This window comes from Orcinus orca, chromosome 5 (assembly GCF_937001465.1).
Source record: "Orcinus orca chromosome 5, mOrcOrc1.1, whole genome shotgun sequence".
Taxonomy (NCBI): domain Eukaryota; kingdom Metazoa; phylum Chordata; class Mammalia; order Artiodactyla; family Delphinidae; genus Orcinus; species Orcinus orca.
The window spans coordinates 52,877,797-52,897,730 of record NC_064563.1 but is presented as its reverse complement, the minus strand read 5'-3'; the positions used below and the strand labels follow the sequence as shown (position 1 = coordinate 52,897,730).

The following is a 19,934-nucleotide window of genomic DNA, read 5'->3' as shown; positions in this document are numbered from 1 at the left end:
AATGGGAAGCATCTGCATTCAATGCAGTCCAAAATAATGGAGAAAGAGTTTTCAATCTAACCACTTCATTATAACCTAGTCATTTCACTCTTATTGCTGTTTACTTCGTTCATAGGTTTAGCTTTTCTTTTTCAAAAGCCTACTGAATTTTTTTTTTTTTTTGGTAGAAGTCATATTTATTGAAAAAAATTAATATCTTTGCTATAAAATTTGTAACAGGAATATTTACTAAATGTTTATTTTGATGCAGAAACCTGAATTTTATACCAAGTACAAGACAGTAGCACTAGTTTTTCTTTTATTTACATTTTATGAAAATTGTTATGCTGTCCATGTTAAAAGAACTTATGATGGAGAACTGTTACATTAGAAAAATAATATTCTTGGTAAAGCATTCTCAAGGAGTACAATCACATCTTCTGCCTCTTCAATAAGGCAGAAGTCCCTATAACAGCATATAACTTAATTTACAAAATACAGTAACTGTTCAGACACATATTCAAGTTTTCTTTTGGTATGATTTATTTTCCTCACTGTAAAATTACTTTTTTTCTCTCTCTCTCTCTCTTTTTTTTTTTTTTTTTACTAAAACAGAAAGACTTTCAGGAAAATGTCATTGAATGATTTCAGCTATAGATTACATATACAACAACTCTGTAGCCTAGCAACAACCATTGCCACACCATCATTAACTTTAAATATTTTACTTGGTGAGCTATTCTCAAACGTAGCATATTTTAGGTTTTGCCATCATGACCGTGGAATCGTTGGTTTTCGTAGCAAACAGATCTGTCACAGTATGAAGCTTTGTTTGTTTTAGGGAACTGGTACACAATTACATTTCCACTCACGAGAGAACGCCACAGATGTAACTAGAGTCAGGCTCTGATGGCCCCATAAAGGTCCTGCGCTGGACCAGCCCCAAACCTCCTGGGCGCTCACTGCACAGCCCTGGCTGGGTTCAGGCAGTTTCATACCCAGAGACTTTGCTGCTCTTCACAGTTAGGTAGTTTTAATTCCTTCAAAGGCACACAACTTCCACCTTTTTTCCAGCGTTGCTCCTATGCCTGTGAATTCCTGTTTAAACATGCGTGGCAACCTCATCAAAAGCATTTCGATTTCGTTTGCAGATATCTTGGAGTCCAGCTGCTGCATGTATGACCAGAGATATTCTATATTGGCTCCAAAAGAGTGGACGTGAAGAAACGTTGATATGATGCCTTATCACCACCGTCCGCTAAGATACATCCTGGTACATGGCAGGCCACTAGCTCCCAAAACACAGTCCCAGAGGTGACTGCTTCAGTATCACCTTGGATGTTAGTTTTACAATACACAGAATCTCTGTGTGTGAGGACAAAGATTCTGTCTTTTAAACAGGCTGCCCAGATGATTCTTTTCCACAATGAAGGCTGGTAATTTTTAGAGTAGGCTCTTGACAAATGTTTGCTGATTTACTGATATGGACATTTGAGTCTTGGAAACAAGATTTAGGTCAATGACTCATTCTTTTTTTTTTTTTTTTTTTTTTTTTCAGTGCTTGTGATTGGTCTGTTCATATTTTCTATTTCTTCCTGATTCAGTCTTGGCAGGTTGTGCATTTCTAAGAATTTGTCCATTTCTTCCAGATTGTCCATTTTATTGGCATAGAGTTGCTTGTAGTAATCTCTCATGATCTCTTTTATTTCTGCAGTGTCAGTTGTTACCTCTCCTTTTTCATTTCTAATTCTATTGATTTGAGTCTTCTCCCTTTTTTTCTTGATGAGTCTGGCTAGTGGTTTATCTATTTTGTTTATCTTCTCAAAGAACCAGCTTTTAGTTTTATTAATCTTTGCTATTGTTTCCTTCATTTCTTTTTCATTTATTTGTGATCTGATTTTTATGATTTCTTTCCTTCTGCTAGCTTTGGGGTTTTTTTGTTCTTCTTTCTCTAATTGCTTGAGGTGCAAGGTTAGGTTGTTTATTCGAGATGTTTCCTGCTTCTTAAGGTGGGCTTGTATTGCTATAAACTTCCCCCTTAGAACTGCTTTTGCTGCATCCCACAGGTTTTGGGTCGTTGTGTCTCCATTGTCATTTGTTTCTAGGTATTTTTTGATTTCCTCTTTGATTTCTTCAGTGATCACTTCATTATTAAGTAGTGTATTGTTTAGCCTCCATGTGTTTGTATTTTTTACAGATCTTTTCCTGTAATTGATATCTAGTCTCGTGGCGTTGTGGTCAGAAAAGATACTTGATACAATTTCAATTTTCTTAAATTTACCAAGGCTTGATTTGTGACCCAAGATATGATCTATCCTGGAGAATGTTCCATGAGCACTTGAGAAAAATGTGTATTCTGTTGTTTTTGGATGGAATGTCCTATAAATATCAATTAACTCCATCTCATTTAATGTATCATTTAAAGCTTGTGTTTCCTTATTTATTTTCATTTTGGATGATCTGTCCATTGGTGAAAGTGGGGTGTTAAATTCCCCTACTATGAATGTGTTACTGTCGATTTCCCCTTTTATGGTTGTCAGTATTTGCCTTATGTATTGAGGTGCACCTATATTGGGTGCATAAATATTTACAATTGTTATATCTTCCTCTTGGATCGATCCCCTGATCATTATGTAGTGTCCTTCTTTGTCTCTTGTAATGGTCTTTGTTTTAAAGTCTATTTTGTCTGATATGAGAATTGCTACTCCAGCTTTCTTTTGGTTTCCATTTGCATGAAATACCTTTTTCCATCCCCTTACTTTCAGTCTGTATGTGTCTCTAGGTCTGAAGTGGGTCTCTTGTAGACAGCAAATATATGGGTCTTGTTTTTGTATCCATTCAGCCAATCTGTGTCTTTTGGTGGGAGCATTTAGTCCATTTACATTTAAGTTAATTATCAATATGTGTGTTCCTATTCCCATTTTCTTAATTGTTTTGGGTTCGTTATTGTAGGTCCTTTCCTTCTTTAGTGTTTCTTGCCTAGAGAAGTTCCTTTAGCAGTTGTTGTAGAGCTGGTTTGGTGGTGCTGAACTCTCTCAGCTTTTGCTTGTCTGTAAAGGTTTTAATTTCTCCATCAAATCTGAATGAGATCCTTGCTGGGTAGAGTAATCTTGGTTGCAGGTTTTTCTCCTTCAACACTTTCAATATGTCCTGCCACTCCCTTCTGGCTTGCAGTTTCTGCTGAAAGATCAGCTGTTAACCTTATGGGGATTCCCTTGTGTGTTATTTGTTGTTTTTCCCTTGCTGCTTTTAATATGTTTTCTTTGTATTTAATTTTTGACAGTTTGATTAATATGTGTCTTGGCGTATTTCTCCTTGGATTTATCCTGTATGGGACTCTCTGTGCTTCCTGGACTTGATTAACTATTTCCTTTCCCATATTAGGGAAGTTTTCAACTATAATCTCTTCAAATATTTTCTCAGTCCCTTTCTTTTTCTCTTCTTCTTCTGGAACCCCTATAATTCGAATGTTGGTGCGTTTAATGTTGTCCCAGAGGTCTCTGAGACTGTCCTCAGTTCTTTTCATTCTTTTTTCTTTATTCTGCTCTGCAATAGTTATTTCCACTATTTTATCTTCCAGGTCACTTATCCGTTCTTCTGCCTCAGTTATTCTGCTATTGATCCCATCTAGAGTACTTTTAATTTCATTTATTGTGTTGTTCATCGTTGCTTGTTTCATCTTTAGTTCTTCTAGGTCCTTGTTAACTGATTCTTGCAATTTGTCCATTCTATTGTCCATTCTATCTCCAAGATTTCGGATCAACCTTACTATCATTATTCTGAATTCTTTTTCCGGTAGACTGCCTATTTCCTCTTCATTTGTTAGGTCTGGTGGGTTTTTATCTTGCTCCTTCATCTGCTGTGTGTTTTTCTGTCTTTTCATTTTGCTTATCTTACTGTGTTTGGGGTCTCCTTTTTTGCAGGCTGAAGGTTCATAGTTCCTGTTGTTTTTTGTGTCTGTCCCCAGTGGCTAAGGTTGGTTCAGTGGGTTGTGTCGGCTTCCTGGTGGAGGGTACTAGTGCCTGTGTTCTGGTGGATGAGGCTGGATCTTGTCTTTCTGGTGGGCAGGTCCACGTCTGGTGGTGTGTTTTGGGGTGTCTGTAGACTTATTATGATTTTGGGCAGCCTCTCTGCTAATGGGTGGGGTTGTGTTCCTGTCTTGCTAGTTGTTTGGCATAGGATGTCCAGCACTGTAGCTTGCTGGTCGTTGAGTGAAGCTGGGTGCTGGCGTTGAGATGGAGATCTCTCGGAGATTTTTGCTGTTTGATATTATGTGCAGCTGGGAGGCCTCTTGTGGACCAGTGTCCTGAAGTTGGCTCTCCCACCTCAGAGGCACAGCACTGACTCCTGGCTGCAGCACCAAGAGCCTTTCATCCACAGGGCTCCTTAATTTGGGATGATTCTTGTCTATTCAGGTATTCCACAGATGCAGGGTATATCAAGTTGATTGTGGAGCTTTAATCCGCTGCTTCTGAGGCTGCTGGGAGAGATTTCCCTTTCTTTTCTTTGTTCTCACAGTTCCCAGGGGCTCAGCTTTGGATTTGGCCCCGCCTGTGCGTGTAGGTCGCCGGAGGGCGTCTGTTCTTTGCTCAGACAGGACGCGGTTAAAGGAGCCGCTGATTCGGAGGCTCTGGCTCACCCAGGCCGGGGGGGTAGGGAGGGTCACGGAGTGCGGGGCGGGCCTGCAGCGGCAGAGGCCGGCGTGACGCTGCAGCCTGAGGCGCGCCGTGCGTTCTCCCGGGGGAGTTGTCACTGGATCCCGGGACCCTGGCAGTGGCGGGCCGCACAGGCTCCCCGGAAGGGCGTGTGGCTAGTGACCTGTGTTCGCACACAGGCCTCCTGGCGGCGGCAGCAGCGGCCTTAGCGTCCCATGTCCGTCTCTGGGCTCCGCACTCTTAGCCGCGGCTCGCGCCCGTCCCTGGAGCTCTCTCAAGCAGCGTTCTTAATCCCCTCTCCTCGTGCACCAGGAAACAAAGAGGGACGTAAAAGTCTCTTGCCTCTTCGGCAGGTCCAGACCCCTCCCCGGACTCTCTCCCGGCTAGCCGCGGCGCACCAACGCCCTGCAGGCTGTGTTCACGCCGCCAACCTCAGTCCTCTCCCGGCGCTCCGACAAAAGCCGGAGCCTCAGCTCCCAGTCCCGCCCGCCCCGGCGGGCGAGCAGACAAGCCTCTCGGCTGGTGAGTGCCGGTCGGCCCGATCCTCTGCGCTGGAATCTGTCCGCTTTGCCCTCCGCACCCCTGTTGCTGTGCTCTCCTCCGCGGCTCCCAAGCTCCCCCACTCCGCCTCCCGAAGTCTCCACCCGCGAAGGGGCTTCCTAGTGTGTGGACACTTTTCCTCCTTCACAGCTCTCTCCCGCTGGTGCAGGACCCGTCCCTATCCTTTTGTCTCTGTTTAGTTTTTTCTTTTGCCCTAACCAGGTACGTGGGGGGTTCCTTGCCTTTTGGGAGGTCTGAGGTCTTCTGCTAGCGTTCAGTAGGTGTTCTGTAGGAGTTGTTCCACGCGTAGATGTATATCCCTACTGAATTTTAAAGATTTTTTTCCCCCAGGATATTTAAGATCTAATAATTAATCCCGTCATAGTCATATCAAAGTATAGTGTAAGTAAACTTGGATGTACAGAAAACCTGCCGAGCGTCAAATGAGAACAATTATTGCTGACACTATAATTGAGCTGTAGCCATTCTGAGGTTGAATTTTCCCCCTTAATAGTGTGAATGAAAAATGTTACCAGCCAAATCAGTAAAACAAAAGATGTTGCAGCCCCCTGACAGTGAGCCCTGAGGGAACTCAGGATGGAGACAAATGGGCTGCCCACTCCCAAGCCCTCAGCCACTGCAGTCACCCTCCACGGTGCACCCTGAGGAGACTCAGGATGGCCCTAGATAGCTGAGGTGCATATCAAAGGAATGATTTCAGTGAGCCCAGACTCTTGCACCTTCCCATACACAGAAATGCGCTAAATTCCTTAACTTGAGAATTTGGTTTTCTTTAATTAACAGTAATCTTTTGAAGTTCTGACTACCTGGTCTTTGTTGCAAAAAGTCCTATATATCCCGGCTCCTCCCTTCCCTCTGTGGAGCAGACCCTCTGAGCTATCTGAGAGGCTGCATCCCCTGCTTAAGTCCTCAGTTTTGTCCACCAAATAAAACATAATTCTCAACTTTTAGGTTGTCTGTCTTTTTTCAGTCAACAATAGAAATGTACCATACAAATAAAATCCATCTAGATACACACTGAAAGTTAGCTATTTTTGCCTCCATCTAGGAAAGAAAAAGCAACTGGCCAGGCTTCTAGTGCCAGAAGCCCATGAGGCAAATTTTGGGGTGTGATAAGGCGTTGGCTTAAAGGCAACGTGTCATTATGGAGAGAAATGCATTGGGAGGTTGCTGGAGGCATAATAGGAAATTGAAAAAGGAAGACAAAAGCCGCAGAAATACCATCATAAGAACTGAAGAATAATAAGCACTGGTACATGGAGATTTTCATGTTCAACATAATAACATTGAACGTGTTCACATTTAGGTGCAGTTTGACTTGCAGTAAAACTTGGTGTTGGGTGAGGCTAATCTTTGTTAAGGAGCCATCTGTGTGTGATTCCCTCCTCCACCCTGATTTCTTAAAATGTCTCACAGGGAAGGGTTAGGTATCACTCGTGACTCAATAGGATTTAAGTGAACTTCCCAAGGGTGCTTTATATTTTGAGCCTTTCACTCCCAACTGTGGAATGACAGACTTTGTTCACTATAAAAGGAATTTCTTACATGAGCTGCAGAAGAATTGGGAGCCGGGCAGAGGACTTCTCACAGAATCTCGAAAATCCTCCAAGGTGGGCTGCTACCTAAGTAGAAATTGAGTCCTAGATTCTTTTCCTAAATCTTAAAGTCATCATCAAAATATTTACTTCCTGAAAGGCAGTTTTGAAACTCTCTAGCAATGAGGAAAACCAAAAAAAAAAAAAAACAACCCAAAGTTCTAGAAATTGAAAGTCAAGTAAAAGATTAAAAAAGAACAAAAAACAACTTTAAGGCTAGGTCTTTTATAATGTATGAAGTACATGAGAGTGGTGTTCACGGCTAGGAAAAACAGACCTAATATTTGGTTACTGTTGTTGATTTCCAAACCTCCCTTTCTCTCTCTCTACAGTTGTCTTTTGCTTTTAACAGAACTCTGTTCTTTTAAAATTTCAAATATGAAAAAAAAAGATATATTCAATATCTTGTAATAACCTATAATGGAAAAGAATCTGAAAAAGAAACATATATATACACAACTGAATCACTTTGCTGTACACCTGAAACTAACACAACATTGTAAATCAACTATATTTCAATAAAAACATAAAATAAAAAAAAGCATCTGTACCCGCCGTCCAAACCTTTCGTTAATGAACAAAATGAACTACTGCAATTAAAATTGAGTTCTTGGGGCTTCCCTGGTGGCGCAGTGGTTGAGAGTCCGCCTGCCGATGCAGGGGACACGGGTTCATGCCCCGGTCCGGGAAGATCCCACATGCCGTGGAGCGGCTGGGCCCGTGAGCCATGGCCGCTGAGCCTGCGCGTCCAGAGCCTGTGCTCCACAACGGGAGAGGCCACAACAGTGAGAGGCCCGCGTACCGCAAAAAAAAAAAAAAAAAACAAATTGAGTTATGATCCCATCTTCATTTCCTTGACTTCCTCCCTCTTCCAAGAGGCAGCCATTATTAGGAATTTTGTGAGTTTTTTTCCAGTACATATTTTTATACTTTTATTACATATAAAAATATCCATAAAATGTGTTGTGTGTTGTGTGTATGTAGTTTTGTGTGATTAAAGATTTATATGTGATATAATATTCTGCCATTAGGTGTTTTACTTTTTAATAAACATCACACTTTTGAGATCTACCCACATTGGCACGTATAACTCCAGTTCACTTAAATTATTGTGTAGTATTCCATTTTACAAACATACCGCAATTTACTTGCGAATTCCTCTACCAACTGACATTTAGATTATCTCCCGTACGTCATGATTATCAACAATGTTACCATGAACGTTTTTGAACACACCACGCTGCACACATGTGGGAGAGTTTCTCTAGGGACAAACTGATTTTGCAGTTTCCCGTGAATGGAACATTAAAGCCTAAGGCTGTATGTGTCAGAGAACTATGCTGTTTCAGGAAACCCCGTTAGGAGGTAGTCTTGTTAAGAACATGAACCCTGCAACCCAGTGCTGTGGGTTGGCATCCTGACTCTCTCATGTACAGGTGTGTGGCCTTGACAAGTTAGTTAAGCTCCGCATGCCTCATTTTCCTCATAGATCATTGAGGATAATATCAGCCACATCGAAAAGTTATTGTGAGGATTAAATGGGATAATATCAATACATGTAAAACATTTAGCCCAGTGACCGGCACGTACATATTGTAAGTAAACATCAGCTACCGTTTATGATCACTATTGCTATTCAGAGCGGGAAAAGTAACATAAATGGTGACCCTGTTGGATATATCTGTTACGATTTTCACTCGTAAACTCAGTTCGAATTTCCTGATGTTTAGACACAGAACTACACCAGCTTAGGGCCGGAAGGGCCCTTGGTGGGAGCATAGCGACAGCCAGGAAGGGGATCGGTACCTTGCATATTTTATTATCATCCAGCGCCAGGATTTCCAGGTTCTGCAGCTCACAGATCTGCAGTGGACAGCGTTCCAGATAGTTCTGGCTGAGATCGAGGAAGCGCAGGTTAACCAGGCGTCGGAAGGGGCGGCGCAGCACCCGCAGGCCGGTGTTGTGCAGGTAGAGCAGGTGCAGCGAGGTCCACCTGCAAAGGACGTGCGGCACCTTCTCTAGGTGGTTCCCGCTCAGCCCAATCTCCGTCACCTGCGAGAGCTCGGCCAGGGTGTGCGGGACGGAGTGGAGGCGATTGTGGGATAAATCCAGCACCGACAGCTTGGAGCACTGGCACAGCGACTCCGGGAGAGCAGGCAGGCTGTTGTAGGCCACGTAGAGCTTCTTCAGCTTCGTCAGGTTCCCAATCTCTTCTGGGATGGCACTTAGCTTGTTCTCATCCAGGTCGATGATCTCCAGGTTGAAGAGACCACACAGCTCCAGAGGGAAAACTTCAAATTGGTTTTGCTTCAGGTGGATCTCCCTCAGTTTGGTCTGGTTCACTATTTCCTTGGGCAGAGATTTCAGGTGGTTTCCCGCCAGTCCGAGCAGCTCGAGGTGGTGAAGGCGTTTACAGACGAGGGTGGGGATCTCCGCCAGGTCCGTGCGGTAGAGGCGGAGCTCACGCAACTTGCAGATGCCGCCGAGGACCCGAAGGGACGAGGCCAGGAGCGGGTTGTCGCTCAGGTCCAGGCCCTCCAGGTTGCTCAGCTTCCCCAGCTCGGGGCACAGATTCTTCAGCTTGTTCTTGTTCAGGTAGAGGATCCTGACATCCCTTAAATGCTGAATATCCTTGGGGATTTCTGCAATCTGGTTGTTTTCCAGATGCACTTCCTCTAATTCTCGTAAGCCTAAAATCTCCGCTGGAATGGTAAGCAAGCTCTGATTAGAAGCGTCAATGAAAAATGTTCTATCAGAGACCTGTTGTGGATCATTTTTCTGATGAATTCTAGATGAATGTTCTGATTTTGTGCTGTCATTTGACATTATTCTGATGGAAAGTTCAAATATTCAAAATCTGAAATATTGTGAAAAGAAACAAAAAAAATATCAGTTTACTTGCCACCAGATTTGGTATCCTTAAGAGAAATAAAGTTTAGTTGATTAAACTGAGTGCTCACTACGACACAACATAAAATGTAGGCTTTTGTGTTTCATGTTGGGAGAATACCCCTCTTTCTCCTAACAGGTTGACTTATATTTTAAAAGAAGGATTGTCTAATTTCAATTTTTAGAAATGCCTCTTTTGATTCTATTTTCAGGTTGGATGTGGAAGGTTGCAAAAGATCATTGATCTTACCATAAACACCGAGAAAACATTAGGAAAAAAATAGTACTTTAAAATACTGCATTTTGGGGAGTTCCCTGGTGGCTTAGTGGTTAGTATTCTGGGCTTTTACTGCCATGACCTGGGTTCAGTCCCTGGTCAGGGAACTGAGATCCCGCAAGCTGCGTGGCCAAAAAACGAAACAAAAATTGCATTTTTCCTTCAATCCCCCAGAGAGTTGTGGATGTAAAGAAGGCCAGTAGAGGGCTTCCCTGGTGGCGCAGTGGTTGACAGTCCACCTGCCGATGCAGGGGACACGGGTTCATGCCCCGGTCCAGGAAGATCCCACATGCCACGGAGCAGCTGGGTCCGTGAGCCATGGCCGCTGAGCCTGCGCGTCCGGAGTCTGTGCTCCGCAACGGGAGAGGCCACGACAGTGAGAGGCCCGCGTACCACCCCCCAAAAAAAAAATCCAGAAAGTTTCACAAAGCAAAACTTGAATTTTCCGTGCCCTGGCAACTATTTCATAGCTTTTACATGGTATTTACAGCTGTTTATATAGCATTTACATTGTATTAGGTATTATACGTGGTCTAGGGGTGATTTAAAGGATGCAAGGAGGACGTGCATTGGTTATATGCAAATACTATGTTGTTTTATATAAGGGCCTTGAGCATCCACGGATATTGGGATCCGAGTGGGTCCTGGAACTAATCCCTTAGGACACCGAGGGACGACAAGGAACAATGACATCCTCACATATTTTCTTTGGTTCTGACTTCTAGAAATCTCAGATTCGAGTTAGACCTCTACTCCGAGTTCTTGACACATAAGCACCCAGTGAATCCACTCAGCATCCCTCTCCCCTGCTCCCCTTCCCCCCAATCAGGGAGGGGTTTTTTTTTTTCCCAAACTACATCCCTCCTCCATACCTGGAAATCACTGGGGGTGATGAGAAAGGTACTAATGGAAATGAGCTGTACATGTGGTGTCTTTTTGACCATCCTATTTGATATGCATTTTGACATTGCAGGCTGTCGTTCTGTGTAAATACTGTTTTGTTTTGCTAAGGCAGACGGGGAGAACAGTGCTGTAGTGCCGTTTGCCTGGTTAAAGCAGTTCTTTCCTGTTTATTCTGTTCTGACCCTGTTTGTTAGTCACTCTCTAGAACAAAAGTCTAATTCTGCCCTTCTTGCTCCTTTGGAAGAGTATGCTTCCCTTCCCCTGGAGCAGCAATTAATTAATCCTCAACCTCTCTTTCCCCTATTTTCTTAACTCAAAATACTTTAAGGGAGGAATAGGGAAGGGCGGGTGCTGAATTGCACCTACACTCACACTTGGGTATTTCAGGCTACCTCTCAACTTTGTTGGTAGCACGTGGGATAAATGAAAATATAATTGTCTTTTCTATCATCATCATGTGTAATCTGAAGAAATACAAGTGATGCTTAAAATCTGTGGGTGATGCTTAAAAATCTCTTGAGGCACAGGGTTTCAAGAGACCTCTGCCTTGCCTGGCACAATTTCTTGGCAGTGGAGCGGTGGTCTGGAATTGGCTGGTGGGGTAGTGGGAAGGAGAGAGGACTCAGACATTTTGTTTTTCACCTTTGAACTGTCTTCCTAACTGGCCTGTTTTTACCTTGAGGATCTTCCTTACACCTTTGCTCAGGCCAAGGAGTCTCTGACTGGTTCCAGAGTCCTCTACAGCAGGGGTCCCCAACCCCCGGGGCCATGGACCGGTACCGGTCCGCAGCCTGTTAGGAACCGGGCCGCACAGCAGGAGATGAGTGGCGGTGAGTGAGCGAAGCTTCATCTGCCCTCCCCATCGCTCACGTTACCGCCTGAACCATCCCCCGCCCCTTTCACCCCCTATACCTCCCCCCCCAACCCCCGTCTGTGGAAAAATTGTCTTCCACGAAACCGGTCCCTGGTGCCAAAAAGGTTGGGGACCGCTGCTCTACAGGGGCCTTCCACTTCTCTTCGATCTATGGTAACCCCAAATAGAGGGCCTTCCTTCCCTCCTTCCTTTTTTTCTCTCCCCCAGGCCCAAGTACCAAATCCTGAACATGTTACCCTGTAACTATCGCTGGGTTCTGTCTCCTTCTCATTCCCCAAAGTCCAGTCTTAGCTGATGCTTTATGATCTCTCCTGAGCTGCTTCATACTGCATCTCCCCTAGGTCGTGTCAAATCCATCCTCCATCAGCTGTTCCCCATTTGAGAGCTCCCAGCGCCCTGCCCCATAACAGCTCTGCTTCTCAGAGGATGCACAGGACTCCACGTGGATCTGGCCTCGCTTGCCACACAGCTCCCCCTTCGCCCCCAATACACAGTCTGGGCTCATCTGGGCAGCCCCAAGAACCTGCACATATCCAGAAACGCACAAAGCAGTTTTGCCCTCTGGCAGGTTCACCCCGGCCAGTCAGAATGATACCTTTTCCAAGAAGCCCTCCCTGATGCCCCCACCCCTCCACAAGACTGATCGACAAGCCTCTTTATGCTCCCTTACCTTCGCGCCCTATCTGTGCTAGTGCCACTCTGTGCTTTTGCGCCTGGCCTCCGCAGGTATGTGCACACTTTGGGGAAAGGACTGTGTCATAATCGTCTTTGTATCCCCGGGCCCTAGCCCATCAGCTGGGCCCCCTAAACCTCGAGAACTTCTCCCTGCAAAGGAGCCAGGGTGCCCTCCCTCAGTGTGTCTTTAACCCAGGGCAGGTGACCTGGACCCAGACGGGGTGACCTAGGAGCCTCCATAGCATCGGCGGTCACTGCCCGCCCAATCAGGCCTCAGGGACCAAGGGAGTAATGGCGAAGGTCGCCACAGCCGGCTGGTTCCGGCGCTCAGGGTCGCGCGGTGGATCCGCTCCCGGCGCAGATCGTTGGCTGCCTGGGGCGGCTGGCGCACGCGCGCGGTCGTCATGACAACGCCGCTGCTGCGGCCCGCGGGATGCAGAGAGCATGCAGCGTAGCCCGCAGGAGGCCAGGCCTGAGTCCCGGACCCCACCTTCCGCCCCATCTACGACCCCTACTCCGGCGTGGGCGGCGGCCGACGGTAGCGGTAAGAAATAGAGGGTCCTTTGGCGCCGGCCTGGCCCGGACGAAACGCGCGAGGGCCGTCGGGGCCAGGCCCATTCCTTCGAGCAGACTTCGGGCCAGAGGTGGTCCGGCGGGAGGGTGCCCCTGGGAACCCCAGCTGTGGCCGGAACTTCGGGGCGCCCCCAAACGCAGGCGGGAGCGGAGCCCCAAGTTCCCGCAGCGGGTACGCTGTTCGCGCGGTGGGTTGTCCTGAAGTACTAAAGTGTGTGTGTCGCTTTGCTCTTACGGTCTTTGAGAAGGTTGTCTGGATATACTTCTTGGGCCCCTTTTTGTGCAGTCTCCAGAGAGCAGGGCCCAGGTGGGCGAGAGGGTCTGGAAACCGCTCTTTGCACCTCGACGCCAGCTCGGTTTTAAGTATTTCTGCACCCATGAATTATCCGGTAGCAAGTTAGGTATAGTGTGAACGCCCTGTCCCTCCACCATTTCCATTTTGGACACTTGTTGTAGATATGGAATTGTGCCAGAAGCCTTCGTATTCCTCAAAGCACCATGAGATGAGCATTGATATACTCTGCTTTTAGCATAAGAGGAAATTTAAGATCGAAGAATTTAAGTAACTTGTTCAGCGTCACACAGACGGTCTGGATAGGCACCCAAGTATGACATCCTCAACCCTTCGATTTCCCAGTACTTGGCTGTTCCAGTATAGGAGGGCATTGGGAACCACCTCCAAAATGAGCCCTTAACTAGAATTTTTTAAACAGGCTGTTAAGTAAAAATTATTTGGAATTCAAGACTCCGGTGTGGATTAAAAATGAAATCTAGGTTAGAGTCTTGACATTTTCTTGTGTAATTGGTTATTCCTAGGTTTTGCTTTACACTTTGCAGACTGGTTTATTATTTTCTCCTAATATGAATACACTATAGGAAATAAATTATTGGTGTCGTAGAATCCTGACATACAATACTTAAGTGAATTTTAAATAAAAGAGAGAGTAGCAGAAAGATATAGCTGAAGCTTTAAAATAATCGACATCCATGGCCAGGTAATTAAATACAAATATTCTTGTAAATTTCTTTAGCTATACTTAGCTTGTAATCTAAGATTCCTTCATGTCTTCACAAAAACATGACCTGTAAGTCTGTCTGTCTGCATGTCCTGGATACGGTCGTGCCAGCTGAGGGCAGGCAGAATGAACGTCAGAGAAATTCTCAGGGCAATCCTCTCTTCTTTGATGACATACTTAAGATCGTTTAAAAATCAAAATGGAGTAACTGTGGTACAGGCATGCAACATGGAGCCAAGTGGCCATTGTGGATATGATTTCAGATGCATTCCTTCATCACTGAGAACTTGAATTTTCTCTAAACTGTATCAGACTCAAGGACACTACCAGCTGTTTTCAAAACAGAATCTGCTAGCAGCTGCTAGTTGCAACCTTGTAGTTTCAAATTACCCCCACCTTTGCAATTTTGTAATTGTTTCAGACTCCTAACCAGTCCTTGCTTACCAAGCACCCTTACTTCTTGCCAGCTCCAATCCTAATTCTTGACAAACAATTTATGTAACCTTGTGGGGTTTTTGCCTTTATAAGCCCCCACCATTTTGTAGTCTGGTGGAACACAGTTCAAGTGCTTCTTGGATCTGTGTCTCCTGGGTTGCAGTCCTAACAAACCCCAAATAAACACGTCTTTATTTCAATCAGGTCTCTATTTCTGAAATTTTGTTTAACATTTTTAATACCGAGGAAAGTAGTAGCCAGAAGAGAGGAAAGAAACCCGGTGAGAGCCCAGCTCCAGGAAGTAAATCCGTTTGAGATCTACTTGCTTTGTTTTCTGTTGAGGACGCTAAACTAGCATTTTTTGGATTGCATTCCATGTTAACCATGGTCACGAAAGTCCTAAGTCTGGGAGCACTTTTAACCTCCCTCCCCGCCAGGCTCAACAATCTGAGGAATCTTTGAGCACCTGAGAGTTTTAAATGTCCTGAGAAGTGTTGTAGATAGGAATCTCTTTAGCATTGTTCAATTCATCATTTCCCAAACTTATTTGACAGTAAAACCTATTCTATTTGGAGCATCTTGTAGATTAGTATTCCACAAAACACAATTTGGGAAATATTGTGCTAAAGTATTATTTAAATACATGAAAATTTCCTAAAGTAAGTGAAAGATTTCTTTAAAAAAATTTTTTTAAATTGTAGGTGATTTACAATGTTGTGTTAGTTTCAGGTGTATAGCACAGTGATTCAGTTATACATATGTATATATAAGTATATTCTTCTTCACATTCTTCTCCATTATAGGCTATTACAAGATACTGAATATAGTTCCCTGTGCTATATAGTAGGTCCTTGTTGTTTATCTATTTTATATCTGGTAAGTGAAAGATTTCTTATGTACATCTATCCACAAGACAGAAATTATGCTGATATTAAAAATTTTCAGAGAATATCTAATGATATGGGAAAGCTGCTCACAATGTTAACTTAAGAAAAAAAGGATAAAGAAAAATAATAGGGAAGAAATAGCCCCAGACCTCAGTTGTGGTGGTTCTTTGGTAGTGGGATTGCTGATGAATGTTTCTTTTCTTTTCTTTTTTCTTTTTGATATTGAAATTTCCAAGTTATCTGAAATAGTGTGGGTTAAATTTATTTATTTGGGCTGCATTGCAGTGCAGTGAAAGCACAGAGTCCTAACTACTGGACCACCAGGGAAGTCCCCTAAATTTACTTTTTAAAAGTTTATTTTAAAAAACTATAAGAAAAGTTTATTTGCTTGCACTTGTAATATGATGTTCCTCATCTTAAATCTTGTTTTGCATATTTGTTTAGCAAACTCTTTAGTTCATATAGTGCAGAAATCCACTCAGCAAATAAGATCTTTGAGATGTAGAGACTTAGAGAAGCTGGATCCTAAAGACCTCAGGCTGATTGAGTAGTGATATCTGAGCATGGACTCTTAAAGAGACATACCCAAAAGGTAGGACAGAAAATACAGACAGTGGTGTGTGCTTCTAAGAAAAGTGTCAGCATACCTTCTACCCAAGAAGGCCTGGGCCTCAAAAAGGATGCTTTTAAAGTAATAGCGAAGGGGAGGGGGGAGGGATAAATTGGAAGACTGGGATTGATATATACACATTACTGTATATAAAATGGATAACTAATAAGGACCTACTGTATAGCACAGGGAACTCTACTCAATACTCTGTAATGACCTATATGGGAAAAGAATCTTAAAAAGAGTGGATATATGTATATGTATAACTGATTCACTATGCTGTACACCTGAAACCAACACAACATTGTAAATCAATTATACTCCAATAAAAATTTTTTAAAAAGTAATATCGAAAATAATAAGACCATTAAGGAAAAGTGCAGGTATAACAGAGGAACAAGTTCTTAACTCCTGTTTTGTTTCTGTCTTCCTTACTAAGGACTGGACAGGGAAAATCACCTTTAGAAAGAGGAAATGGAAGGCCTGGGTAGGTGAAGTGCTTCTGTGAGCTAGGCCTCAACTTGGTGTTGGGAAGCACAGACAGAGCTGTATTCAAATGCCATCAACGTGCATTGTATAGAGGGTCTCCAAGAAGCCTGTTGGACTTGGTGATTTTTCGGATCCCTTTTGAGTTTAGACTCTGTGATAAAATTGTCTTTGTTTGAAGCCATGATAAGCAACCTTGAGTCACCCTAACCCATTATAGCAGAGTAGGAAGAGACTTTGGAGTCAGTATGATTCTGTACTCTGCCCTTATTTATCTGTATGATTTTAGGCAAAATACGTAATTTCTCTGGACATCATTTTCCTCAGCTGCCAGGCCTGTTACATAACAGAGGTTAGTTCTCCCTTTGTGTCACTTCGAAGTTAGTGTCTGCCCACCCTCAGTGGGTACTTCTATGGCCCTAGTTCTCCAAACAGCATTTTTCTTCTCTCCCATTCCTTCTTATTTTTCTTCCCTTTCTGTATTCTTAATGTCATCTCCTATTCTTCACCCTGCCCTCAACTCTATACGCACACATTTGTATCTTTGAAAGAAGTTTGATTTTCTTTTGGCGGGGGGGAAGCTCCTGGGATAATGTATATGTGATGAAGGGTAACGCATTTATTTTTCAGAAGCTGCAGAACCTATTGGCGGTCTACAGGAATATTATTATGAGCTATGTGTGGAAAAGTCCCAGGAAATTAAACCTTTTATATTGCATATACTCCAAAAAGTGGATGAAGAAATTGAAAAGGGGTAAGGAAGACAAATACTTGATCACATCAGTAACATTCACTGATATTCATCTGTGTGAAAATACTGGAACACTGAGTGATTTGAAAGCCATTTGCAAATGCTTGATAAAGTGGACATACTTTTTGATTCAGCACAGATGATTGACATAGTTAGGTCTTGGAGGTAGTGGAGTTTACTGAGTTCCAGATTTGTCCTTAACTCCTGTGAGCTGGGTTTACTTATGCAAATCATTGAAGTCTTCAATGTCATTATCTGTCAAGTGGGAATACTTTGGTTTTCTTGTGGTTGAGAAATTAAACTATGCATATATATATATATATATATATATATATACACACACACACACACACATGTATATATATATATATATATATATATATATATATGCAGGCTCAGCGGCCATGGCTTACGGGCCCAGCAGCTCCACGGCATGTGGGATCTTCCCGGACCGGGGCACGAACCCGCGTCCCCTCCATCGGCAGGCGGACTGTCAACCACTGTGCCACCAGGGAAGCCCTAAACTATGCATATATTAAGGTGCTTTGCAAAAGCTGTAGCATATTCAGTAGTTTTAAGTTACTTGATATAAATCTGTACTGTGGTACATACTTGGTTCCAGTAAATTCTATCCATGATGTTACTAAACATGAAGGAAAAATACTTTTATTTCTTTACTGGATTTCTTTTTTATATTTTAACAGATTGGCAGGAATCACATTAAATGTTGCTGGTAACTGTCGCTTAATGCCAGTAGAAAGAGTAACAGGTGAAGATTTTTGGATTCTTTGCAGAATTTTAAAGAATAATCCATATATTAATGGTATGTCTCCTTAAGAATCATTCCTTCCAGCTTTCATTTTCCTGATTTTAAGTGTTCACTAGAAGGAATATCAGCTTCTATTCATCTGTGTTCTTCAGGTTTGGATGTTAGATATAACCTCATAAGTGATGTTGGTGCATCCTATGCTGCAGAACTCCTTCAGGTATTATTTTACTACAAAATGTTCTTGGTTAATTTTTTTTTTCTCCCAGGACCCAGTTAAGAACCAGCCCTTTCTTTGGAACGTGCAGGGTTTCAGCACCCCTAGCCTGCTAAGCTAACCCTTTACTGCAGACTTCACTTTGGAGATACCCAAGCTGAAATGCTGTTTTATGGTTGCATTTTATTTACGAAAGACAGTGTGGCCCACCAATCAGAATAGGTGTCGTTAAAGAAAAGGCTTTGTTTCAACCTCAGAAGATTGGCACATACGTATGTATGTCTGTATTTTCAGTTAAAATAAAATGTTTAAAGCAGCATATATCATTTTTTATCCTTCCCTTAAATTGGCCTTTTAATTTCCTATTTGTTCCTTTCTCATCTGCTACAAGTGCTTCTAATGAGCTTAAAATGAACTTAAAATTCTCATGTCCATGAAATGGCACACAATGTGTGGACAGAGTGAGGATTAAAAAAAAAAAAAAGTGAAGTAACCAAGTTATTTTCATCAACCACAAATAAAAATGCTGCAAAAGCATCATCATCAAAATATTCTTAGTTCTGTTTACGGTGAAATCACCTAGTCTAATGACACACACACAAAACACTAGTTTTGCAAAATGTCAAGTGTCCTGACTCTGTGCCATATTTATAACACTTGAAATATACTAAAAACCCATTTGTGTATTTGGTCTCAGTAGAGCTGGTACCTAGAGCCTCCTGAGTCATCTTTTGCAAACTCATACACTATGGTTAAGTACATAAAGCACATCCATAGTTTGAATCATTGATCAAAAATGAATATAGTTCTTTTCTTTATATTGCCATTATATTTGTTTAAATGATCATGTTGATTTTTTCCCTTAATGGTCCTTTCTTTTGCTGGACCTTGAAATTTCCTGGTTATAAAGATTTTTTTTGGAGGTAAACACTTTTACTTAAAAAGCAGCTCTTACATATTATTGATTTCTAATAATATATATGTAATAGCTTCTTTTCTCTCCTTATTTTAGAAACAACATAATCTCATTTACTTAAACCTTATGTTTAATGACATCGGGCCTGAAGGTGGAGAACTGATTGCTAAAGCACTACATGTAAGCATTCGTATACCTCAAACTAACATTTTATTTGGGAATTTTAACTTCTTTAGTTTTAGCTTGGAACCAACAGAAACAAATGTTAATGTCAACTTATTTTAATATTGTGCGAATGTATATTTTTTATTTCACTTGAGTTTATTAAAATCTGGACATTACATGAGCACTTTTGAACTCATTTTTAAAAATAAACAGCTTTATGGATAAACCATAATGGAAAATATAAAAAAAGAATGTATATATGTGTATAACTGAGTCACTTTGCTGTACAGCAGAAATTAGCACAACATTGTAAATCAACTATACTTCAGTTAAAAAAATAGAGAATAAAAAAATAAAGAGCTTTATTAAGATATAATTCACATATACAAAATTTACCCTTTGTAAGTGTTCAATTCAGTGTTTTTTAAGTATATTGAATACAGTGGACCCTTGAACAGCACAGGTTTGAACTGTATGGGTCCACTCACATGTAGATTTCTTTCACTAAATACATGCTGCAGTACCACACAATCTACTGTCAGTTGAATCTGAGGATGCAGGACCTCGGATACAGAGGGCCAAATGTAAAGTTAAACTCATTTTCAACTGCACAGAGGGTCGTCGCCCCTAACCCCTGTGTTGTTCAACAGTCAGTTATATTCACAGTTATGTGACCATCAGCACCATCACTGTTTTTAGAGCAT

The 19,934-nt window shown here is 42.5% G+C and overlaps 2 protein-coding genes across 4 annotated transcripts in view; one reads left to right on the top strand and one right to left on the bottom strand.

The window, feature by feature from the left end:
• The window catches only part of LRRIQ4 (leucine rich repeats and IQ motif containing 4), a 20,795-nt gene extending 8,263 nt beyond the window's left edge, over positions 1-12,532 (bottom strand). Inside the window, 5 exon segments of the mRNA XM_033429590.2 lie at positions 8,597-8,749; positions 8,751-8,993; positions 8,995-9,090; positions 9,092-9,647; positions 12,404-12,532. Coding sequence (XP_033285481.2) covers positions 8,597-8,749; positions 8,751-8,993; positions 8,995-9,090; positions 9,092-9,616 — 1,017 coding nt within the window. The 5' untranslated portion in view covers positions 9,617-9,647; positions 12,404-12,532.
• LRRC34 (leucine rich repeat containing 34) overlaps positions 12,465-19,934 on the top strand; it is a 19,769-nt gene continuing 12,299 nt past the window's right edge. The window contains exons 1-6 of one of the 3 annotated variants that reach the window (XM_049709794.1): positions 12,465-12,952; positions 16,705-16,767; positions 17,046-17,169; positions 17,871-17,989; positions 18,088-18,152; positions 19,162-19,245. In XM_049709794.1, the coding sequence (XP_049565751.1) occupies positions 12,853-12,952; positions 16,705-16,767; positions 17,046-17,169; positions 17,871-17,989; positions 18,088-18,152; positions 19,162-19,245 (555 nt within the window). In that variant the 5' untranslated portion in view covers positions 12,465-12,852. The remainder of the gene's footprint in view (positions 12,953-16,704; positions 16,768-17,045; positions 17,170-17,870; positions 17,990-18,087; positions 18,153-19,161; positions 19,246-19,934) is intronic. The other 2 variants (XM_033429563.2, XM_049709793.1) reach the window with 2 other exon arrangements.